This window comes from Carassius auratus, chromosome 21 (genome assembly GCF_003368295.1).
Source record: "Carassius auratus strain Wakin chromosome 21, ASM336829v1, whole genome shotgun sequence".
Lineage (NCBI taxonomy): Eukaryota > Metazoa > Chordata > Actinopteri > Cypriniformes > Cyprinidae > Carassius > Carassius auratus.
This window is the reverse complement of record NC_039263.1, coordinates 23,532,098-23,558,422: the sequence shown is the minus strand read 5'-3', so window position 1 is coordinate 23,558,422 and position 26,325 is coordinate 23,532,098. Positions and strand designations below refer to the sequence as shown.

Genomic DNA, 26,325 nt, shown 5'->3' with positions numbered 1-26,325 from the left:
GTTAGTCTGGTGAACATGCGTGACCCATGCCGTGTGTGTGGCGTGTGTGTGCAGGGAGGTCAGTGTCGCTGGTTGTTCAGCGCATGTGGCCGTCTGAGTTGGCAGTCATCCTTTCGCATGTGTTGGGCTTGGAGTTGCAACGAGACGGCCACAGCGAGTTTCTCTGCGGAAAATGCGTGTTTTTACTCGAGCGCATTGTGCAATGCGACGTCGCCATTGGACAGCTGCAGGAAACGCATGCCGCTCAGCTGCAGCGGATGCAGAACGACAGAGATGGACTGAAAGCGCAAATCACAAACAAGTACAGACAACATAACCAACACAAAATAAGTGGAAACGTACCTCTTAAACAGGAAGTTCAGACTGGAACAAGCTTAAATACTTCAAAGCAGCTGCAATGCATTCGACGAGCTCAACCTGTTCAACCAAAGCAGCAACAAACACGGATTGCCAGTGTCCAAGACAAACTAGGAAGAAGTCAAGGGCTTGTTTCTGTGAATTCAGATGGTGAAGGCCAACAGGAGAAGTTTAAAGGTCGATTGAGGAGGTGTGTGAGTCTTGAGCCGCTTAGTAAAAACAGATCGTTCTCAACGTTCAAAATTACATTCTTCTTCACATAAAAATTTAAAAACCACTGGCGTGCCAGTAACCCGACCTCGTTCTCTTAGTCGCGACTATTTGGACGTCGTAAATAAGAAGAGCGCTTTGATTTCACGCTCAACTTCCCTCCAATCAGTGGCCCTGGAGCAGTATGACCACGCCCACATCAGTGCATCACCCCTCAGACAGACACGCCCACTGAGAGGCTCCACCCCCACAACCGTAGAAACGACCTCGCTGGTGTGGTGATATACTGCAGCTCTTGAAGAGTGTGCAAGGAGTGCGGCCTGTCCCACGATGCAACAGTAGCAAGATTCCAGTATTAAAATATCCGAGTTATATACATGGAAACACCCACAGCGGTGTGTCTTGGAAATTGAAGCTGGAGAGAAGTCTGAGAGAGATGGAAGAGGATTTTAATGATGAATACATACCTGTTAAACAGGAGGTACATCACTTCTACACAGATTTTGATGACTCTCTGACTTCTCTAATTTTAGCTAGGATGTTAGGGCACTGCTTACCAGTTTTTAGCGGCAAATTAAATACATGTTTTTTTTTGTGTTTTTTTTGCAGATGTTTGTTGAAAGGCAGAATGAACTGAGCAGATTGGAGCAGAAAACCAGGCAGCTGACCGAAGAACTGAACACGGCCAAAAGCAGCAGCCAGACCCTCAAACACACGCTAGAAGAAACGGAGAGAGAAAATAAGGTAAATCCTCTGCAGACAAACCCTCTCTGCATATAAGCAGACTATGCCAGGGTTTGTATTGGCTAAAATAACAGAAATGATATAAGCCTCTTTAACAATGCCGGTAGTAATTTTAGAAATTGGTTCCGTGCATACATGAATTCTAAGCAGAAATTGTCATTGAATTAACAGCAAAGTATTGTGCTGAAGTCTCATTGGGTTCCTCTGTGTTTTTAGGCTCTTTCTGATGAGCTGCAGGAGAGAGAGATCGAACTGTCTGCAGAGAAGAAGAACTCTCTGAAACGAGACAAAACCATCCAGGGTCTCAGTCTGGTTCTCAAAGAGAAGGAGAAAGAGGTGTGACGCAGTCAAACATTAAAACTGTTTGATGTATTTTTTATTTTTATTCTATCAACAAAATTTCAGCATTATAGAAGAAAAAAAGTAGGGCAACTCAGAGCAAAATAAAACAAGTACTTGAATAAAAATGTATGGTAACACTTTAGAATAAGTGTCCCATTCTCACTTAAAACTAGTTGCTTATTAGAATGCCTATTATTAACATATTGGCTGTTTATTAGTGCTTATAAAGTACATATAATGCATGACATCTATAATCCTTCCCTATACCCTACCTTATAAACTAATAATAAGCGTCAAATTGGGAGTTAATTGAGTTATGTCATAATTAATGCTTAAAATAAAGTGTGACTAAATTTAAGTCTGCAGCAAATGTTATAAATTTGGGTTTGAATTTAAGCAATCTTTCTTTGTTAATGTCGTATTTACTTGACAATGGTTTTATAATGTATTTGAAAACAATCTCATATGAATTGAGTTTTCACTAAAAACTAGAATGCTTTTGACAACAAAAACTACTAAAATGTGGTTTTACCTATATATATCCTTCTTTATTTCAGATCGAGGGTCTATCTGGTGATCTTGAAGAGAAAGATCAGGCTCTTGCTAAGGCTCGAGAGGCCCTTCATAAAGCCAAACTACAGAAGTATCAGGTATGTGTGATTGTGCACTTTTCAGTGGTGAGTTAGAACAGATTGACAACTGTAGCTACTAAGTTGCTCCTCGTCACTAATATAGTAGATGGGTGAAGGATTTGTGTAATGAGTGTGTTATGTTCTTCCGTTTGTTCCAGGGGGCTGAAGACCAGCAGTCTTTACTCCTGGAGCAGCAGGCTGAATTATCACGGCTCCAGGCGGAGGCTCACTCCTCGCTGCTGGAAGCCCAGAGGCTGCAGCGTGTGCTGGGCAGCAGAGATTCAGAGCTGTGCCTTCTTCAGCAGGTCAAACTAGAACTAGAACAAGAGCTGGAGCAGCTACAGCAACAGAAGAAGAAGGGAGACAAGACAATTAATGTGAGGAGCACAGACATTGTATTGTAAAAACGAAATACTTATGTCATTACAAAGAAATACTACATATGATTTTAATTAAAATATTCAGATTAACCACAATTTTTAATGATATTACATTCTTTTTTATGTTTTTGCTTTCGTCTGTTTATTGCAGGATCTTCAGAACCAGTTGAAGAAGCTAAACGGAGCTCTTGCTGACAGAGAGAACGCTCTAGAACAACAGCGTCTAGAACAGCAAGAGCAAAACCGCGCAGCTGAACAAAAACTACAGAACACCATAGAACGACTCACAGCTAGTCTGAATCATAAAGACCAGCAGCTGCAGGTACACACACACACAACACACACAGAGCTTACACACAACACCTCTGCTTTTTTTACTCATTCCTGTTTTTCAGGACTATATGAACATGGTTAAAGATCTGGAGAAGAACAGAACTCAGGAGGAAGGTGATCCCATGGTGGATAAACTGAGAGCACGACTCAAGGAGAAAGAGAAAGCACTTGAGGTTTGTGGCTCTTCCTTTATTGTTTTCTGTATTTAAACACAAGTTTTGAAGGTACAGTACCATAAACCACCTGCTTAACTCAGATAATGATTCCAGGTGGATGGTTGTATGTTAATGATTTGTGTTTCTCTGTTTGTGTCAGCAGAATATTAAGCACAGTTGCCAGCCTTGATTATCATAAATATCGACCACTTGAGATTTTTGTGTGCTTTATTCTCTGTGAGCAGAAAGCCTTGGATGAGAAGTTTGCAGCCGTGGAGGAGAAAGAAAATGAGATCCATTTGCTGCAGCTGAGCTTGAGAGAGAAAGAAAGAGACGTGGAGCGTCTCAACAACCTGCTCTCACACAACGAGGAGACTATCAATGTAAGACTGTGTTTTTGTGTGATTAGAGAGAGATTTTAAATTGGTGAATGTTTAATTTCTTCACATAAAAGTGCTGATCTAGAATCAGATGCTAATGGTTTCTCTCTGTGTAGAGTTTTGATGCACTAATAAAGGAAAGAGATCTGGAGCTGCAGCAGCTGTTGAACTCGCTGAAGAATCTTCAGAGGTGTAAAGACGAGACTGAGCAGAACCTCCAGAGAGCTCTGAGAGAGAAAGACGCCATTATACAGCACTTACAGCAAGCGCTGGACAACAAAACGAGAGACATGGAGGTACAACACGCACACTCAAGTTTTGGTGCAGACACAGACAGAATTTGCTAAGTGTGAAGGCATTTTCTCCTCACTTTCCAGGAGATGGCTGGTAGGGTTCTGAGCCAATCAGAGTCCCAGGGTCGTGACCTCGCAGAGCAGATGAGTCAGAGGTTAAAGGTCACAGAGGCGATGCTGTCCGAGGCAGTGAAGGACAGAGAGAGGCTAGTGACCGAGAACCAAGCCGCTGTACAAAACCTGCTGGCCACAATCAGCAGCAAAGACCAGCTTCTGAAGGTACTAGATGACCGGGTTATTTCACTATCATTGAGATACTATCATAGTTTTGTTCAAAAATATTTTAAGTAATTTCAGATTTAATTGAATAACTTTTTTTTTTGTATTTCAATTTTCACATCAATTTTTATATTTTAATCATATTGCTATTTTTTTAATTTCAAGTAATTTTTTTTTTTTTTTATGGTTTTGATGCACTTGTACACTTGTGCTTGATATGTGTACTTATAAGCATCGTTTCCAATGCCTCAGAAATATCTGTTTTGTGTTTGCAGGAGAGTGCGGAGCGTCACGTACAGGCTCTGAATAATCGTGCAGGAGAACTGCAGGATCTTGTTAAGGAGTTGGCAGACACACAGCTGCAGCTCAGAAACGCACAGAGACTGAACGCTACAGCAACACAGGACGGCCATCTAGAGACCGCTGAACTCCGTGCAATGTTGGCGGAAAAGGATGCCCTCATTAATGTGAGACTTTGACCTGTAATCTTTTGATCACAAGGCTGTTTTCACACTCAAATCGATTGCTCAGTCCAGAAACGGAATTGCTTTAGTGTGCAAAAAACCTTCTTAAGACGTAATTTTGTGGTAATTAAATGCCAAGTGATGTTGTTCTGTTGCTTTTATAGAAACTGTTAGACCGTGGACAGGCGAAAGATCGCATCCTGTTGGAAATGAAGACGAGTGAAGCTCTTCCTCCTCAGGTGCTGGAGCTCAGACAGACCATTGAGGTGCTGCAGAAGAAACTTGAGGAAAGAGAAGGTGAGAGTGTGTTTGTCCTGTAAGAATATAACGGTTTTACAGTAAAGGTGCACATATAGGCAGATAATGGGGATATTTCTTGAAAAACATGGGTATTGTTAGAAATATGCCATGCTTCACTTAAATTCAACTTAAATGATATCTAGACATAACATTTGTTGTTTGTTTTTGAAGCTGAACTAAGCAGGCAAAACAGTGAGGACACTCTGGATATAACAACGGTCAGTAAGAAATCTGTGCTGATTTTGAAGAAAGAGCTCATAGAGAAAACAGAAGCTCTGAACGCCGCACTGAAGAGAGAAAACCAGCTCAAGGTCTTTAATTTGAGATCTTAATGGATTTGTTTTTTTGTGTGTTTCAACGTTTGAAGTTTTTAAAATAATTGTGTGTTTGTGACAGATTTCTCTAGCAGAGCTTCAGTCAAAGGTCTCAGACCTAGAGATGCAATTAGAGGGAAAGATAGCCAATATCGAGTCCCTGACATCAACACTCAACACTAAAGAAGAAATCATTACTGTGAGTAGAAATCACACTCACATATACCACCATTCAAACATTTTTTTTTTTTTAATCGAAAGTAATTAATACTTTTATTCAGCAAAGATGTATTAAATTTATCAAAAGTGACAATAAAACATTAAACGGTAAAAAATGAATCTTTCAAGGCACACCTAGCATGAGCCCATGAGGTTGGGTTACAGTATATGCTTCAGTCTGATTTTGTGGTCCATTGCAGGAGCTGCACCAGCGTTTGTCTCAAAGAGGGGACAGCCGACTTCCTCTGACCCGGGATCAAGCGTCCCAGCCGGGTGAGAGTGAATGCAGCATTACATCTCTCCCTCAGAGAGAAAGAACCATCATTGGGGGAGATCGCCAACAACAGGTAAATGTGAACACATGCATGCATTCTTTAAGCTGATCCATGCCAGCATCTGTAATGTTGAATGCCTTTCTTCTTTTGTAGGAGGTTGCATCTCTATCTGATCAGCTGACTGAGCAGACAGAGTTAAACCGAGCTCTGAGAGCTGAGCAACATCTCTATTCTGACCTCATCAGAGCCGTCAAAGATCGTGACAGGTGTGTGACAACTAAGAGTTTGTAATGTGCTGTTAAACACTTGATACCTATATTTAAATGATGTTTTTTTTTTGTTGGTTTCAGTGTTGAGAGGCTGCAGGCTCTGCAGCTGGAGCTCACAGCTATATCACTCCTCAGACAGCAGCTGGAAAGTGGAGTCCAGATGAACACAGAGCTGAGAGATCAGCTACAGAAAGAGATCCAGAGAGCCAAACAGAGAGAAGGTGCAGAAAACCAGTCAGATGTCATGCTCTAATCTCCCAATATACCAAAAGAACCTTTTAGTTTGTTCAGCCAACAGTGATGCAGGGCTATAGTCAGTTCAAGGTCAGAGCTAAGGGCTTAATATTTTGCCCATCAGGTTGTTGATTTTCTGGATGGATCTTATTAATATCAGGACACACAGTTAGAGCTCATCCAGCTTTTACATCATTATCCTTGTTCATCCGCACATAACCATGCTTTTTTATTTATATGAAAGCTTGCATTTATCTTTTTTCTGACTTGCATGTATGTTTGTTCTGTTTTGTTTTGTGTTGTTCTGGCATTCCTGTCTGTCTTGTTCAACTCATTTTTTCTGTTGTCTGTGATTATTTATTTATTTATTTATTTATTTATTTATAGATAATATATTCTTTGTAATAAAGTGTTTTAAATGTGTGTGTCTCATCAGCACTGAAACACTATTAATACACTAACCTCATCCCTCCCTGCCATGTACACGTCTTCACTTATTCAGCTTGTTTCTTTCTTTCTGTGCATACCAATGAAAACCTTTCCAGTCCATTAATCTTCACATTCCTCACAAGACTATACTCACTGTTTTTATTTATTTTTTAAGTTCAGTGCCTCAGATACACTGAATGATGAAAATAAAACTCATTCTGTCCATTTCTGCTCCATTTACCTTTAATCGTTTTGTGTCCATCTGCTTTGTGGGATTGTGGCTGTGGTGATGCCTTTTCCAGCCCAAACAAGATAAAATAAAAATCTGCAATAATAGTCTTATTTCTGTGCTATATGTGTATATACTATATATATATATATAGAGAGAGAGAGAGAGAGAGGTAGAGAGATTTTAAATTAGCTTCTAATTAGTTAATTATCTAATTAGTTCTAGTTTAACTAAGTACTTCAACCTAAACATTTGTCAACATTCATAATTTTATAAAATGTTAACATTTTATTACAATTTAAATAATAACATTTATTAATTATTTTAGTTTATATATATATATGTGTGTGTGTGTGTATATATATATATATGTGTGTGTATATATATATATATATATATATATATATATATATATATATATGTGTGTATATATATATATATGTGTGTGTGTGTGTGTGTGTGTGTGTGTGTATATATATAATATATATATATTTTTTTTATATATGTATATATTTTCATAGTTAGATTTTTTTCTTATTTTTACTTCTATATATTACACTGAAGCTGATCTAGAGAAACTTATTTATTTGATAATTGATCTATTTTTATTCCCCCTTCATAACTTTTGAATTTGATTCAAATTGAATGTGATGCTATTTGCAGATCATCTTTCTGTGCACACTCACAAAACACAAAACAAAAAAATGCACCTGATTAACTTTCCTATTAACTTTCTACCAATGTCTTGCTGTGGCTCTTGCTTTCACCACTCAGCTTACAATAAATATCGGCATAAAATAAATATGCCTGGAAATAGCATTGTGTATATTATTCTATGGTGCAACTTTGGTTTATGTCATATTGATTATGCACCCATCCATTTCTTATCATTATAATTTGTGTTTTCTAAGCTGTTCTTTAAAGACTAAAAAAGGAAATATGCAGAGAACAAAGTTAAAGTTGTGCATATTTATTGAATATGTTTGGAGTGTTACTAACTGCATGAGTATACATGTGTTTGCAGGTTCAAACCCTTCAGAGTTAGAGAGTCTGCGGGATGCACTAGAGGAAGCCCAACGCTGGAACGCCTCTCTGCAAGCCAGACTGGGTCAGATCCAGAACCGGGGAGGAGGGGTTGGACAAGCCAATGATACTAGTATGTTCACATGTCAAACCTATCATTTGTCCATTCTTAAATTAAATTATTTAAGTTCATTTGAATTAATTCACCTGATGATTTTAGTGGACACACTGAGTTGGATTGGCGATCAGACGTCCTATATGAGTATATGTGTTGGCGAAGGGCCAGAGGAGGAGCTCCAGCACTTGACCATTGAACAGCTCAGAAAAAAAGTGAGTGCCTAATCGCCAAATTTTATGTCATTTTTGTCAAACAAGATTGAAAGATTTACATTTTCCTCTTATTTTCAGGTTTTAGAGCTTCAGGCAGTCAATGCTGAACTGCAGAATAAGCTGCTTCAGATGGAGAAAGACATTGTGGGAAAAGATCCAGTAGACTATCAGAAAGAACCAGACCTAATCAACCTCTCAACTCCAATCAAGGTATTAAAGGTCACAGTGAAATATTTTCAAAAATAGGCTTAGAAATATTATTTTTATATCTTATGTAATGTTTTTAGAATACATTTTTGCAAAGCCAACATTTGGTTTGATGCCAATGTAAAATGGGGCCCAGTTTCTTACCTTCTTTTAACCTCTTGACCTTTAACCTCAGACCTTCTGGTTTTGTGCTTTTGTGTTCTGTTTATGATCGACCTCTTGTCTGTAGTTGAGTTTCTAGTCTACTAACATTAGTAAGCTGTAGATTGGACCTTCTGCTGAATGAGTGGTTATGTATGTGTCTGTGGTTATTTTATTTTTTCCTCCCTCTAGTTTTCTCTCTGTGTCTCTGTCTTCCATCCCTGCTAACCCCAGTTATCTCCTCTCTCTTGTCTTTCTGACATATCTTTTCTTACCCATGATCACCTGCAGCCGTCCCATCCAACCGTTACTTTGTGCTTTCTTTATATTCTGTTCCATTATGACATTTTATGTTGTTAAGTCATGTGTCACCAAACATGCCATTACTGTAGCAAACACAGATACAGCAGAAACCGACTTCTGAAGATGATGTGACACTTATGCATCCAATCACGGAGGTAAGAGAAATGGGAATATATGAGTCAGTTTTGTAAAAATATACTTTAATCTGGATCCTCAAATTTCAATCTGGAAAACACCGTACTCTTGTTTTGGTATTTACTGTTGTCCCATGTGTTGTATATCTCTAAGGAGAGATGTGATGAGGCAAATCGTTCTGCAGAGGATGTTAGTGAGAGTAATCATCCATCACAAACTCAAAGACAGCAAAGTGGAGTACAACTCGCATCTAGATTCTTTAGGGATGAATCAGAAAAAGCAGAATTCCGATCCCTTCTCTCAGATTGCGGAGCGGAGTCAGTCTCTCAACTACGGTATGTTTAAGATAACTAGGCATCCACATTGTAGCTCTGTATGTCAAACTAAACTTTTAACTGTTGCAATTTGTAGGGAGCAAGTGGCCAAACTCCGCTTGGAAGCGTCTGAACTCCGTGGACTTTTGAAGGAAGAAAACGCCACTGAGTCCAAAGAAAGCGCAGAGAGTTCTGGAGAAAGCGACAGCCATGGAGACTTGCACCAAACCGTGAAGGTGCTCCGCTCAGAAGCCAGAAGTCACAGAAAGATAATTCGACTGCTAAAAGAGCAGCTGCAGCAAAACTCTGTCTCTGATGCTAGAAGTCAACTTAACCTTAAGATGATGGACAGCAATATGGATCAACTGCAGACAAACCATGAAGATCTTCAGAGACAAACCAGCATGCTGGAGAAAGAGAACAAATCAAGAGAAAGGAAAGAAATGGAGGAGAGATATGAGAGAAGAAGGCAGGGCCAAAGCACCAAATCCAGCAAGAATCAGAAGCAGCACATGGCCAGACATGCAGTACGTATTAGTCACATTTTCTACCGGAAAAAGGTTGAAAGTCTAGCTTTGGTTGGTAAACGGTTGGAAACGGTTGTGGGTTCAAACCTACCAAGAAGCAATTATGCCTGAATTTTAAACTTCTGGAGCAACCTGGAGTAACCTGGCGTTAGGTGCCATGTTCATGGACTCAATAGTGGCTCATTGCATGTAGGGATTTAACAAGCAACCATAGAGTTGCCAACCCTATTATCCCAGGGTTTCTCAGTCCTTTTTCTGGAAATTTACCTTCCTAAAAAGTTCAGCTCCAACCCTGATTAAACATATCTGAACTGGCAAAATAGTGTTTTCAGAAGCACTTGATAATTACACATAGGTGTTTTGGGAGCAGGGTTGGAACTGAGTTGATCTTATGGAAAAGTATAAGGTAACCCTGCTTTATCCAGAAGGGCTAGGTTGACAATACTGAATTTTTTATCTTGATTTTAATTAACCGATAACTGTTCTTTTCTTTAAGAAGAATTGACATGATTGACCCGATATATATACCTAAATTAATCTATACCGAATAAAATGAAGAGCTTTTGAATCTAAATTGAATTTATTCATGAAATAATGTGACGCACCACCCCTTTTTCCCACTTCTTTTTGCCTTTAGTGTGGAGATGCATCCAAACCTGTCTTTACTGCTTCTTTGTCTTTTCCAAATTATATTATTTGTAAAATAATCCTAATGTCATTTGTTTTAGGCGTATGTAAAATCTCGGCTACCAGTACCTGTGAGGCCCAGTAAGGGCTCTGGGCAGAGTTCAGAAGATCTGAGTGAGCTGAATTTAGTTCATGTTCACTCCAGAAACAAAGACTACCTGATTGGGACGGAAGAGTCTGATTACAGCACGGACAGCAAGACGTCTTCGAGATCAGCTCAGCACGGACACCTCGAATTAGACCACGTTAAAGATTCTAGCCTGAGACCGACTGCAGAAACGAAACGAGACGCTAACATGAACGAGAATCTGGAATCTGAGCTAATGGGGCAATTAGATTTGTTGAATCAAGAATGCCAAGAGAAGGAGGAGCTAATCTTCCGCCTGAGGGAACAGGTCCAGGAATGGGACGAGCTACAGGCAGAGCTACAGGAGAAGGACAAGCTCAACCGAGAGTACCTGGAAGCTATACAAGCGGCAGAGTCTACTATTGCGTACCTCACCGCATGCAGCTTGGACTCGGAGTGTGGAATCGGTCAAACAGGAGATGTAACCTTGCAGCAACATTGTGCAGATCTTCAGAAGGCTGTTGAGGAGAAAGACCGATTGAATGCTCAGCTCTTGGACTGCTTGAACTCTGCAGAATCCGCTATTGCATTGCTCCAAAATGTTAACACTGCAAGCAGCCAAATGGATCTTGGACAAGAAGACCCAAAAGCACTTTGTGAGAGGTTTGAGGACTTGATTGAACAGATCAGAATTTCTCATCAAAGCGATGGAAGGTCAAAAGACTCTCACATCCCAGAGGTTGATCCAACACTAGGACCTAATTCTGAGTTACAGCGGCAGGTGGACTCACTGCAGGAGTCACTGTTGCAGCAGTGCAAGATGAATGCAGAGCTGCAGGAGAAGCTCTGGACTTCAGAAGCAGCTGTTAAAAAGTTAAGTGCAGCTGTCAGCGCCAAGCACAACAGCGCACCCTCTGCTCTGGAGGGGAATTGCACTCCTGGACCAGAAGGAAAGGTCTTGTCATTGCAACAACAACAGTTGATGGACTGTCTGTCTGAATGCTTAAGAGCAGCTGAAGGCGCGGTCAAGTCTCTTGCAGACATTTGCTCCAAACCAAACCAGTCTCACAAGGAGATCTTGTCCAGTCCAGAGTTAAAGAAATGGCTGGAGAGGCTGCAGCGTGCTCTGCTGGAGAGAGAGTCTCTTGAGGACCCAGTCTGCGCTGAGAGGCACCAACACAAGACAAGCACGCCCATTCAGAACCCTGAGAGTTCCAAACCAGAACGCCAACAGAATGTTCAGGACCCGGTGACCTCACACCAAAATCTTCATAAGAACCTCTTGATGCTTCTTCAGATTTATACTGAGCATGCTGAGAAAATGAGCAGACTTGAGGAAGCTGTTAGTGAGCGTGGCCAAAGTGGAGGAAGTGGAGATGCAACTGGAAATGAAACTCTGGAGAGGAACGCCCAGATCGAAAGTTTGCAGAAGGCCCTGAAGGAAAAGCAGAGGGCATGTCGAAAATTAGAGGAGAAACTGGCGATCGCTCAGTCGGTCATCTCTGTGCATGGCTCAAATAAGGATAAACAGTCTGATCCTCGCAAAGGTGAGAAGAACATGCATCCAATACACTCAGTTGAGGGTAAACTGCTCAAAGTAGCTCTTTTTAATGCACACATTTTTGTGTACGGTGCATGTGATTGTACATTATTTCACCTCAGTATTTATGACGGGGATTACATTTTAATTTGTATAGAATCAGCCACATATTGGCATAAGGGTCTGGTACATAGTTACTTATTCTGGTAAAGACTGAAATATAAAATAATGAAATATGTTGAGTATCATTTGATGCATCAGGCTTTTATGACTCATATAGTATTAAATAGTGAGAAAATGGAGTTAATACTTGCGACAGTTCGAAGCAGTTTATATTTAAATGGCCAAAAAGATGAATTTCTGGTAGCTTGTAAATAAGTGAGATCTTTATAACAGTTTAGCAGATACTTGCATAAAATTATACAAAATGTAACATGTGACTTTACCTCCCAGTAATATGTCATAGTAAGTGTTTAAATGCTTTTTTTTTTTCAAGATCAGAGCTCTGTAGTTTCAAAACGTTTAATGCAATGCAATAGAGTGAAAATTGAGAGATGCACAAAAAACATTCCTGATGTTTTTGAAACATTTGATACATTTGAACTTGATTTCCATCTCAAATTATTAATTCCAATATAAAAAGTTATTCTTATGTTTACTTTATAAAAGTACTTTATATCATGTTGCACAGTACTGACCTGCATTAAATGGCATTCAGATTTATTGCGGTACCACCACAGGCATGTTGCTTGTTTTTCTGTTGGGGCTACTGTTTTCAACCCTGCCTGTTTGCTCTAGCACCCCCTAGTGAACGGGATGATAAAGGGGTGCAAGTGGAAGCACAGGACCTCGGGTATGAAACGAGTGGAAGGAGTGAGACGGAGGTGGAGGGCAGTAGCACAGGTAGACAAGGGAAAGACACTTCTTTTTAATAAGTCTGCATGTGAGGGTTTCTGCATGGAAAGGCAGTTTCAGAATCTCCCATCTCCGTTGATGATCCATGCAAACTGCTACTGACTGCATGATCATAATAAACTGGTGTGATGCTTTGGGTAATTCAAGGAGATAGTTCACCCAGAATTGAAAATATTTCCATTAAATCACACTGTTGCAAACTTGTATAACTTTTCACGCCACTTAACACCAAAGTTTAACAGAATGATGGTGCTATTTTCTTTTCCTGTTGGTAAAAATCACAAGGGAGTGTAAACAAGTTTTGGGTGCACTTGTCCTTTAACATTGGTTATGTGTTTGTCAGCACGCTGAGTTTGTTTTAACATGGTTTGCATCACTTCCACTGCATGAACAATCCATCCTTGATTTAATAATTAACTAATTGGGCATCCTTGAAAACTGTAACCTCCTTCCTCCATTTCTGTAATTAACTTAAATCCAAATTTACTTGTCATTATATGCGTGTTTTCTCTGTCCTCTCTCTGTGTGTTTGATGTCACTATCAGATGTGGACGGTGTTTTGCGGTTGGTTCCCGCTCTGTCTCCTGTCCTCACGGGCAACCAGGACCGATTATCACCTGACACTACTGCATCCAGCCCCTCGTACCCCAGCTCTCCTGGCCTGAGCTCCCCTCGAACCTCTGACCCTCACACAGACCCTACCCTGCACATCCAGCAGCTCAGGTCACAGATCGAAGGACAACACAAAGTCATCCAGAACCTCCAGAGGCAGCTGCGGAAGAAGTCTTTGTCATCTGAGCTCCTGAGTGTGACCTCTGACCCCACAGTAGGTGAAGAGGAAGAGCAAACAAAGATACTGAAGGCTCAAATCGCCCAGCTGAGCACCGAGCTAGAAAAAGAGAGGACCCTAAACAGAAGCAGCCAAGCAGGCTCTCCCTCCAGGTGGCTTTCATCACCATCTTCATGATCATCATCAACAACGGTATCCTTCATCTTATGGCTTTTTTATTAGACGTCATCCTCTCGCTCTCTTTCTCCGCAGGATTGAGTCTCTGGTCCAGTCTCAGGCCCGGGAGTTGTGTGAGCTGCGGGAACAGATCCGTGTGTCTCGTGGTTTGGGTGTGGAACAGCGTAAACAGCTGCTGGAGCTCAGACGAGCTCTAGAGGAGTTACTTCAGCCTAATAACATGCACTCCGCTCAGGGAACCCAGCTCAGAGAGCATCTGGATCACAGCCTGAGTCTGCTGGAGAAACTGGAGCAGGGTAAATACACACCAGTACAGAGAAACCACTCATGAAGAATGCTAGAGATGGGAAACGCTGAAACAGAGGCAGTAGTATTCTACTGTGAACATAGCCATAACTAAACTACATTGTTGAAGGATGTGTTTTCTGTTATCATTTAGTTTCTACAGGAGGGTCTGGTATGGATAATGAAGAAGTAGCGGAGTCAGAGATGAAGCTCAGGTGAGAACAGCTTTCAGCTTCATATCTGCTAAGAACGATGCACCGTGATCTCTCAAATACTGAAATCTTCAAGTTTGTAATAGAGGAGAAATGGAATGGAACAGCGCATTAGTAATACATGGTGATGCTGGTGTACACTGTAGTCTGTAGCTACTATTAGTCATTAATCTAGCTGGTGTTTGATGGCGTAGTCTTTGGCTTCCTCCCAACAGCGATTGTGAGTGGGTGTGGGGTGAGCTGCAGTACCTGCGCTCTCAGCTAGAGAGCGACAGAGACCAGCAGCAGCTACAGATGCTTTATTTGTGCAGGCAGAACCAGAATCTTGCCATCAGCACACAGCATTACATTGACCTGTGAGTGCTGCCTGCAAGGGCCCACGTGCAGTGCAGTGTGTTTCTTACCTCTATAATGGAAGTCTTTCTTAGAGTCATTTAGGTTTTGTTATTGTGTTGAGTTTTCTCTTTGGGTGACAGTCTTTATGCCCAGATTCAGGCTCCATTCCAATTCTTATACTGTCTATATTATTTAGTACGAAAGATTAATGAGTCACAAATTACATTGCTACTTTTTGAAAGAAATGTATGTCAAAAAAAACAACATCAACTTGTATTTGAAATAAATGCTGTCTTTTTGATCTATATATTCAAAGAATCTTAAAAAATAAAATGTTTCCACAGAACTATAAAGCAACAGAACTGCTTTCAAATACAATAATAATAAATGTTTGTTGTGCAGAAATGATTTTAATGATTTCTGAAGATCATGTGACACTGAAGACTGGAGGAATGATGCTGAAAATACAGCTGTGCATCACAGAAATAAATAACATTTGACAGTATATTCAAATAGGAAAAACTTACTGTTAATTTACTGTTTTTGCCTTGGTGAGCAGAAGAGACTTCTTTAACAAACATGAAAAAAATTCTGTCTGTTAAAACTTTTAAGGGAGATAGTGTTTATTTTTTTGAGATTATTAAAGCATGCGTCCATGTCTGATTTTTAGACTAGTACAAGTATAGGATTTGGGATGTAGCCTTACTCTTTTACTTCCTAATTTCCCTGTTATTTTGTGTGTTGTTGTGGTATTGTTGATTGGATTTATCGTGTCGCTCTGATAGTTTTGTTCTCTCTGTAATTGTTTGTGTGTGTGACAGACTCTCTGCAGAACTACAGGAGAAAGACCGGCTCATTCATTCTCTGCAGCATCAACTGCGAATGCAAGTTCCCAGAATGCACCAGCACTCCGACTCTGAGATGAGTGACAGGCTGTCCAGCGATGGCACCACCTCCTTCCACGACAGCCCTCCTGCTGTCCGCAGGCAGACCCCCAACAGACCTCACACAGGTAACACTCACCTCATCAGGTGTTTGTGTCTAAATGTGTCTGATTGTATGTCAGCTAACATCAGAATGCCAAATTACAACTGAACGTTTGTAAACACCTTTCCAATAAAGTTCTTCAATGTTTTATCAGCCTGAAACAGATTCCTTGCTTATAGATTAATGTAATCTCAGTTCAAGGTGGGCCACCTTTTAAATCAAGCTGAATTATTCATCCAGTAAACCTTCAGATTGAGCTCATTTGAAAGTGACCTCTTGACCTGGAGAGATGAGTCTTGGCACTTAGTACCACAAAAGCCTTATGCCTCATTTAAGTTACTTTATTTAATAGTATTTTTAACTAGAAGTATTGTTTTTTTTTTTTTGTTTTTTTTTTTTGTCTTAGTAACTTTCGATTTGTTTTTTTAATTGTTTAAAATATGTATTTCGCATTTTTGTATGTTTTTTTCAGTGTTATTTTATATTTATTCATTTTTTTAATTACTTTTTATTTTTTTACTTTCTGTTTTCATGTTAGTAATTTATTTTGTGCTTTTGTCTCTACTTTTTTTTAATAAGCTTATATTTTTGTTTTAGTAATTATAGTGACTGTTATTTTATTAAAAACTCTTATAATATTTATTAATATTTAAAAAAGTATTTATTTTAGTAATACAGTTTTAGTAGTTTATTTTAGTATTTATTTATTTTAATAATGTTATGTGCTATTTAATCTTCTTAGTTTTTATTTATTTTCGTACTTTTTTACTACTTCTTTTAGTGTGTTGCCAAAGCAAGTTTAATTTACATTTCTAATTTAATTTATTTTTTTTGTTGTTGGTGTAATGCATAATTACAATATTACAGCAAAACTAAATTTATCCCTGATTGTGTGTTTTGATGTGTTTTAGTAAAACCATGTTTTCTGTCTGGATTAAATATGCATTTATCTATTCTTGCTAATCTGTGGTCCGGTTGGCTTGAGTATTTGAGTCGTGTAGTGAAACGTCAGGAGCTGAGGCTGGTGTCCCCTTACTAGCCCTTACAGATGCATTATTCAGTGTGCTCTGTTGTCTCCTGAGAGTCGTTAAAAGTCCTGAGCCGGCATGTTGATGATTTGAGTGTTTAGTATCATGGAAATGGATAGATTTTGCTCTCAACTAAAAGCATCGCCACAAGATGCTAGATTAACTCTAATAGCACTACACTAGCAAACAGAAGGAGTTTGTTACTCCTGATCTCTCTTCAGGTCGGCCTGGTTCAGGTTTCCCAGCATCTGGGACGCAATAGATCAAGAGATTGGAGATGTATTCAGTGAACACCTGATGGACTACAGCATATTTGCAGGTTATTTAGCCCGAACGCTCTTAGAGGCGATAGTGTCTGATGTTAAGTGATGCTGGATTGAATTATAGGTTTGGCTAAAGTAGCAGAAGTTGATGTTTGTATCAGTATTTTAGCAATATGTACTATTTAAATATTTAAAATATATATAATTTATTATATATATTTAAAATATATTAAAAAAATTGTCTGTGCTTTTCAGATTGTTTAAAATTCTATTTATTGTGTGCTTTTTTTCTTTTTGATATTTCTATTTAGCTTAGTTTTATTATTTCCATTTTAGTGCTAGGTGCATAGTACTTTATTTTATTTCATTTAGTTTTTGAAGCAACCTTTCTAATTTTTAGTTTGTTGTCAAAAGTTTATATTTTATTTCAATTTTAATTACCAAACAATTTTTAACCAAATGTAAATTTAAACAATATAATGAATAAATTGGTAGCAATATTTGAAACTGTGTTTTAAGACATTAAGCTCAACCTAAAGTCAAATGATCAGTTTACTTTATTAATAAGTGTCCCCTTATGGTGCTTAGTTCAACAGTGCTGGTTATTATAAATGCATAATGCATTTATCTTTCATAAATAGTATTTGTAAAGTAGATTCCTGAAGGATCATGTGACACTGAAGACTGGACTGATGATGCTGAATATTCAGCTTTGATCACACCAATAAGTTTACACTGTATTTAAATAAATGCAGCATTGGTGAGCAGAAGAGACCCCGAACTGTTGAATGCTGATGTGTCTAACATACCTCATACTTCATCTAATAAAATTAAATGACGGCAAAGGAGACATGCACAAAATTGCTGAAATACTATTAGCATGTTTTTGTGCTTAGAATTCACCAAAAATAATTAAGAACACAAGTTACATGCAAAATTAATTTACGGATCATGCTTTTTCTGTATGCATTGTAAACAAATCTTTCTTGTCGTTTCTTGCAGGGGTGAAGGCCGTCAATGGCGATGCATTTTCAGATTCACGGCTGGTTTCTGTCGAAGGGGGCGCGGATGATGATGATGGAGAGGGGAGTGTCCGAATGCTACAGAGGGAGAATAGCCGTCTGCAGGAGCAGCTGAGAAGCAGCGAGGAACTAAACGCTACACTTTCCAGTGAGCTGGACCTTACTCGATCTGTCCTGAAGCACAAACCACAGAACCAGACCGGAGACAAGCAGCCGGAGCAGCAGAACACGTCAGCCAGCACGACCATCAGCTCAGGTGGAGTCACAGAGATATAACATTATAACGTTACAGTATGCAGGTAGCTGCAGCATTGACTTCATCCACATACTTATTTTCTTTCTTCCTCTCTTAGATCTGTTAGCTGAGCACCTGCAGGAGATCCGAGCGTTGCGTCTTCGTCTTGAAGAGACGATAAGAACCAACGAGAGACTCCGAGAACAGTTAGAAAGAAAGTTACAGGAAGCTGAGAAAGACTCAGGTGAACGCGCACACTCGTATACATTAATTTCATGTTTTATGTGGTTTACACCGTTCCTCAGATCTTCAGATCATTTAATATGTGAGTGTTTGTTTTTGTGATCGACAGCCACCAACATCTTCATCACTGGTTCTGAGGATCAGACTCACATCAGCAGCGAACTGCACTTCCTCCTCACCCAAAACCACACACTCAAAGAGCAGCTCAACCAGGGAGCTCGAGGTAACATGGGCTCTGTACTGTTAAAACTACTTTCTAGATGTGATCTGCTAGCTGCTGTCACAGTTATGTGTGTGTTTTAAACAGATAAACAGAAGGAGAACGACCGCCTGAGGGAGACTTTGGCCAGACGAACCGCTAAACTAGAGCTGAGCAGAAAAGAGTGTGAAACACTGAAACAGGAGAAAGATCAACTACAGGACGACCTGTACAGGTAACATCCAGAAAATGTGTTTCTTATAAAAGAGATCAGCTGCAGATGCACACAGTGATCTGGTATCATGTAATGTGTGTGTTTGTGTATCATGTGTCATTCGCCTGTGTAATGAGTTGCTTTAATTATTGCAATTATTTGTAATCAAGGTGTTAAATGTTTAATTGGCTAAGGAGTTTCATTTTACAAAAACACACACTCATTATGTTGTCTCTGATTTTTTTTTAGTTGTTTCACATCAGTGTTTCCTACATCTCCATTTAGATTTACAAATGAGTATCTTAAACTAGGAACCAGTTCATATTTAAATGGTTTTAAAGCTTACAAACATTTGAGCTCACAACATTTCTCACCTGCTAAATGCTAGTTTTGAGTCTGATTTGATTTTCCGAGTGGTTCAGTTGTTAATACAGTGAGATTCGGAACTGAATCAGTAAGTGATTCAGTTGTTGATTCAGTAATTGATTCAGTTTCTAATGCATTAAGCATTCTGATTTAATCCAGTTAAGTTATTATTTTTTAGTGCAGTAGCCCTAGTTAGTGACTATAATTGTAAATTATTTTATGTAATGATTGTCGTAATCTTTCTGACTGATTCAGCTATTAATGCAGTAATTGCTCTGACTGGTTCAGTGAGAGATTCAGTTTTAAATGCAGTGATCTTTCTGACTGGTTCAGTGAGTCGTACAGTTTTTAATGCAGTAATTGATTCTGTGAGACAGTTGTTCAGTGAGTGAGCGAGTTAATCAATTAGCATTCTGACTGATTCAATCTGCATTTTATTTGTTGATGCAGTAGTCTTTTTGGTTAAGCAGTAAGCATTTTGGCCAATTCATTGTCAGTTAATGCAACAATTGTGGATGATTTAGTTAAGTAGAACTCAAATGTTAATGCAAGAATCATTTTGACTCATTGAGTAAGCAGTTAATTGTTTTAATGCAGTTATTGCTTGCACTCATTCAGTGAGTTGGTTGTCCGACAAATTCAATTCTATTTGATTCACACTAACTTGCAAATTGGTGTGACTGATTCAAATAAAAAGATTCCTCTAAAAACAACTATTTGTTTGACATCGAACATGGTTGCTGTTGCACTGTATGTTAGTTTTGCATGCAACCAGTGAGGACAACATAAGAAAGATATTTTGAGCATGCACTGATGAGTGTGTGTGTGTGTTTCAGGTTGCAGTGTGAGAACAGTCATCAGAGGCAGCAGTTGTGTGATACCCAGCAGCTCTTGCAGTCTGTGCGTCTGGAGCTGCAGGTGCATGAGCAGATGAAGAACTCCACACACACTCACACAGGTGCGTTCACACACACACACACACTGTCGAGGAAGGTCTGAGACACCACTGATATCTGTGTGTGTGTGTGTTCAGGTGAGGGCCGTGGCTCTGGATCAGCGGCGGATCTGAGCGAGCTGTTGGCTGAGATCAGACAGCTGCGTGTTCAGCTGGAGAGAAGCATCCAGATCAACAGCACACTGAGACAGAGACTAGAACAACAGCTGCTGACCCGCAGCGACCCCAGATCAACCATCAACATCAACTACCTGCTGCCCACAACAGGTACACACACACAGTAATAAACAATTATTAGTGAGCAATGTTGTTCGAGAGGTTACAGTGATAATTAAACCAATGTAACAAATAAAGTCTTCAGGAAATACTAGTAATAGATGGAGACAGGTTCAAGAAAACAATCATTAAAGCAATAGACAGTGTTTTTTTTTTTTTTGTCATTCTTTTTTTTCTTGTTTCGGTCTTTCTATTGTTCATTCTTTCAATCTATTTTTCGTTTGTTTTTTCTTTTCCATTTTCTGTCATTCTTTTAAATACTTTTTAAGTTTCGTTTTCTTTCTTTCTGTGTGGTTTTGTTCTTTCTTTCCTTTTTGTGGTTTTCTCTTTCTGTCATTCTTGTTTTTTTCGGTCTATCGTTTGTTCTTTTGGTTGTTCTTTTCTTCTGCTTATTCTTTCTTTCATTTTTCCTTCTGGTCTTTCTTTGTTCGTTCTTTTTGTTCCTTTTTCCTTTCTCTTTTTATCCTTTCTTTCCATATTTCCTTTCCCTTTTGTTCTTGTTTATTCTTTTATTATTTTTTGTTTTATTTTTTCAATTGATCTTTCTTTTGATCTTCCTTGTTCTTTTTGGTGAATCTTTTGACATTTCATTCTTTTCTTCTCTTTTCTCAGATGAAGCTGGTAAATCAGATGTTCTTCACACTCATAGAGACACATCCAGTGCTGCACATGGTACACATCTTTGACCTTTTCTGTTCTTTGTAAGATTATAAAGATATTGATCAGTTTCTGAACAGATTTACATTGCAGTGATCAATCTAAAGAGCATGAAAATGAATAAGAAATCATAGGGCAAATTATGAATTACGTTGTTTATACATTGTAGTACTATTTTGCATTTGTGGCATTTTGTGGGTTTGTGAATAAGATCATTATTAAATACTATGTATCGTTTTCATTGTCAGCCATTGTTATTAGATATTGTTCATATACATTATTATACATATTCTTTTAGTAAAATATAAATGCTATTACAGTAGAGAATCTAATTAGATAATCTTATATCGAAATAAAAGAGAATAAAACTGAAAACATTGAGATGCATTATAGTAATGAGATTTCTATTGGTGTTTAATTGAGAATAATATCACAAAATCTTTATGGTTTTAAAAATGGGCATGAGTTTTCTTTATGCACTTCTTTCACTTTTAAAGTGTTATTTTTGTGAAGTAAACCCTAAGAAAAGGTCATTTCCACTTGTGTGTGTGTTCAGACAGCGCTAGCTCGGTGGACTCTGGTTCTCACGCTCCGTCCCGGCTGGTCCCGGGTCACCGGCTGTGGGCGGACAGACGCGGGCGTCACGTTCTGGGTCTGATCGAGGACTATAACGCCCTGCGCAAGCAGATCACTGAAGCCAAGAGACTCACTGCAGATCTGGACACACAGATACACGACTGCGGCCGGGTGAGAACACACACACACACAGTCAGTCAGTCTGGTGTGTGTCAGGGTCATGTTTCAGCACTGAATGTGTTTCCTTTGGTGTGTGTCAGGCTGGGGAGCAGCTGAAGAGCGTCTCTGGGAGTGTGAACACCATGCAGCAGGTTCTGGAGGAAGCCGCTCGACTTCTCAAACTGCTCTGGAGAGTCTCGCTGCCCTCAGGAGACGCCACACACACTCGACAGGTAACTAGAGATGTTCCGATACCCTTTTTCTCTTCCCGATACCGATTCCGATACCTGGGCTCAGGGTATCGGCCGATACCGAGTACTGATCCGATACCTGGGTGTATATCTGTATATACAGCTGTATATACTACTAGCCCTGTGTAAATTGCTAGAATTTTTTTATGGTGTGCTTCAGACAGATCCCTCAATAAAACATGAACAAATACATGGTGAACTACTGTATTTATTACAGTATTTTTATTATCTAACATGAATTTGACAGTATTATTTATTTTCTTATGCAAAAAAGAACTTCAAATGCAGCCAAAAATCTAACACCGCAAACTAAAAAAGGTATTTAAGTTTTACAATATAACTGTATAAAAAAACTGCAACAAATAAGTCTAGGAATATAAAAAAAGATCTATTAATCAGATAATCTCTAACAAGTAAAAAACAAGTAAAAAACAAGCAACCATCTAGGCATAATTATTATTATTATAGAGATGTATTATTATTACTGTAGGCTACAACAGTAGCTTTATATATTGTCAATTTACTCATGTAAACCAAACATTTATTTTAATGGGCTGCCATGAAGATCTTTGAGTGTCTGTGTTTATGATATGACAGTATTCTCAAATGAAACGGTAAATTCTCATGAAGTGACGGTTTATGCGTTCGTGTCCTCATGACACACAGCAGAGACTACAAAACAGCGAGCTCTCGCGCATCTGTGCCAGTCACCCACAGAGATGTAGATTTTGCGGGAGTAATATTTAAATAGTATTTTGCAGTTTAATATTCACAGACACTAGTATATATTCGGCTACTGTCTGGAGCCCTGCGTTTTGACTTACACGGAAGCGACTGAACGCAGCTGCCGGTACTGAATATACTCGAGAGTCTGTAACTACCGGTACTACAGAGACATACTGCTAACCACTGATCTATAATATAGTAGCGGCTTCACTGTGTTTTGGCAGTTTAGAATGTGATGAGTGATCCAGTCATATATAGATAAGGGCTGCTAACGCGTTTTCATTTCTTCTTCGCTGCTCTAAACAGGGGTTGCTTGTGGCAACACAGCACAACTTCCTGTGTTTTCAATGCATTTTGAGCAGCGAAGAAGAACCGTGCAGCGGTTAGGCAAAGCTTGCGGTCATAACTAGGTCTTTTTTAAGAAAATGGTATCGGATCGGTATATGGGTTCATGTACTCGCCGATGCCGATGCCAGAATTTGTTGTGGTATCGGAGATATTTCCGATACTAGTATCGGAATCGGAACAACTCTACAGGTAACGTGACGTTTTATTTAGATAAAGCTTAAATATAGGCTGCATTCACACCAGGAAAGTCTGCTAGTTCAGAAATTGCAACCATAACCATGTGTGTGCTAAGGTCATCCATTATTTGGTTGTTTCATTTTGCATTATTGACACACTGTTTTCCTAATGAATGTTGTTCAGTTGCTTTGACGCAATGTATTTTGTTTAAAGCGCTATATAAATAAAGGGGACTTTGAATTTTGACTTTGTTTGGTGCGCACCTGAGTGCGATTGCTGTATTCACACACCTGCCCCAAGAGGGGAAATGAACTTGAGTTTGATTGAGTCGAACCACACAAGTCAGGTGTGAACACACCCATGACTTAAGACTAATGAAGGAAGCTAACTGACATTAAATGTATCATGAAATGTTCCTTTCATTTTGTGAAAAATATAATAAAATGTGACCATCAATAAGTGTGAAACTTGTTTATGTGAAATAAAATACTTTTCAGGAAAATAAAAACTTCACTTAACTGTTGGCATATAGGCAAAAAAAACTAAAAACCAAATACAATGTTGACTTTGTATAATCAAGTTCACTTTTATCAATTTGATTGTTTAATAAAATACATCTTGTAGTGTAGTATATAAATACTAAATTCTGTGTAAGATGAAATAATGAAACACATGAAGTGTTCCTATCATTAAATAAAAATACAATAGTGACCAGAAACATATAATAAAGAGTGACTAAATAAGTTGTGAAATAAATTACTTTTAATTAAAATGAAATTTGCATGTATTTATGTTAAACAAAATACACCTAATTAAATACAGGTGACTAAATTAAATATTTTGTAAAATAATTAAATACATTGGGGAGTGTTCTTACCATTAGATGAAAAGTACTTTAGGTGTGTGACTAAAGGTGTACAATTAATGTAATTGAATTAAAATAGAATTGAAAGTTTGTTGCAATGAATGCATTGTGAAGCGTTACGACTGATACATAAAGATGCAGTGGAATCAGAATCTTTCACTAAGAAATAAACCCTGATACAAATAATATATAATGCACTCACAATAACTTCTAATTTCAGTGAAACCTTGTTATTAAATCTAATTGTGTCCCGTGTGTGTGTGTGTGTGTGTGTGTGTGTGTGTGTGTGTGTGTCATCAGGAGGAGCTGCTGAAGAGTGAGATCAGTCGTCTGAAGACTCGTCTGTCTCAGCAGGAGCGGATGTTGAGCGGAGCTGTCAAACGTCTCCGATCCTCCAACCAGCTGAAAGAGGGCATGGAGCGCATCATCATCGACCAGCGTAAGAGCAGCACACACACACACACACGCGCGCTCATGCAGAGTCAACCAACACTGATGTGTGTGCCGTGTTTCTGCAGTGTCTCTGACTCACGGCGTGCTGAAGAGGGCCAGAGGAAACCTGGAGGTGCGTTTACCCTTGTGTTCGTTTACATGCATTCAGTCCAGTAGAGCAAGCCAGACTCTGTTTAACCTGGGACATGCATCGAGCCTATATATATATTGTTTTTTTTGTACATTTATTCATTTTTTGGGGGCTACAACATAAAGTACTTCAAAATTTATACTTGTAATGTTGTTGTCCTGAACGCTTCTTTGTAAAGGACATTTATCTGGACATATTTTCTCTCTTCCCTGTCTTGGTGATATTAATGCTCTGCCGCTGTGGTTTATTCACCTGTCTTTCAGTCTAACTCTCTGAATGTTTTTGGGCTGAAGGGTCTGCAGGTGGAAGGTTAGTTTAATGACAGCTTGTGCATTTGTGTGCTTTCAGAAGCAGATCTGTTTCTTTGTTTGACAATCACTGCATGTTCACTGCTCTCTTTCTTTTATTTTGTATTTGTATTTGTTTTTGCTTGCAGTTGTTTAAACCCCAGTGGCCCGTCTGCAGAGTTTTACTCCATGTCTCTGCTGTGTTTGTCTGAAGGGGTTTTAATTCAGGCTTGAGATGCATTGCATGGATTTGCTTGATCATTTGGCTCTCAACACATCTCTGATAGTTTTACCTGATTGTGTTCCTGCAGGACGTCCCACTGAATGGCCAGTGACCAATCAGAAGAGAGGGGGCGTGGCCTGTCCTCAGCAGGGTTCAGGCGGAGGCTCAGCCTGCAGTGAAAACTCCTCCCACTGCATCTGTTAGAAACTTCACACTGACTCCAGATCAGGACTGCTGATTCCTAACATGGTTTTCTCTTGTATTCTGCCTTCTTAATTTATTACTCTTTTTTGAGGTACGCTGATGTCATTCAGAAGTATTTGCACATATACAGTGAGCATTTAATCGTGTAAAAGGGAATGTTTTTTAATAGCGGAAGAGATTTTCTCCTGTAAATACTTTGAGCTTTAGTTTTATACTGGTTTTAGACAGTCTCATGTTCACTGCTGGTCTCCTGTGATTACGTATTATCCCGCTTAAGAAATCAAATATTTTGATGTAAACAAGTGGTACATGTACATTACATGAGCGCATGGTTTAATGTAGCAGACTGTGTTTAAAGTAAATGTATAAACCATCATAAAACAGTCTCTCTGCTTTCATGGTAAACCGGTTTGGATGATAATAACCTAATCTGCATTAGATTTATACAACTACTCAACATTTACAGCAAGACATCAGTTTGATTTTTCATTAGTAAGCCTGTTAAATTTGCCTATGAAAATATTTTTATTGGACATTTTAAACAAATCAAGGCTGAATGTGAATGAATGATCCTTTTCTATAATGACATCCATAATATCACAGCACTAAATTTACTGTATATTACTTTGTAATAAATTACACATTTAACCAAAA

At 38.9% G+C, this 26,325-nt stretch overlaps 1 protein-coding gene across 1 annotated transcript; it reads left to right on the top strand.

Moving 5' to 3' along the window:
* LOC113039020 (myomegalin-like) lies at positions 1-26,325 on the top strand. Its single transcript, XM_026196886.1, is given in 46 exon segments — positions 1-94; positions 97-574; positions 576-846; positions 848-1,048; positions 1,177-1,311; positions 1,528-1,647; positions 2,211-2,303; positions 2,444-2,662; positions 2,817-2,987; positions 3,061-3,171; positions 3,399-3,536; positions 3,650-3,829; positions 3,911-4,105; positions 4,381-4,572; positions 4,734-4,866; positions 5,041-5,180; positions 5,266-5,382; positions 5,603-5,749; positions 5,831-5,943; positions 6,028-6,167; positions 7,863-7,994; positions 8,082-8,191; positions 8,270-8,401; positions 8,932-8,997; positions 9,131-9,312; positions 9,389-9,818; positions 10,547-12,119; positions 12,911-13,015; positions 13,573-13,969; positions 14,070-14,290; positions 14,434-14,494; positions 14,707-14,847; positions 15,649-15,839; positions 18,108-18,383; positions 18,481-18,606; positions 18,715-18,828; positions 18,913-19,039; positions 20,221-20,342; positions 20,418-20,606; positions 21,228-21,287; positions 21,829-22,019; positions 22,109-22,240; positions 24,675-24,813; positions 24,893-24,939; positions 25,221-25,266; positions 25,556-26,325. Coding segments are annotated over 46 exon segments (8,799 nt in total). The 5' UTR covers positions 1-15; the 3' UTR covers positions 25,672-26,325.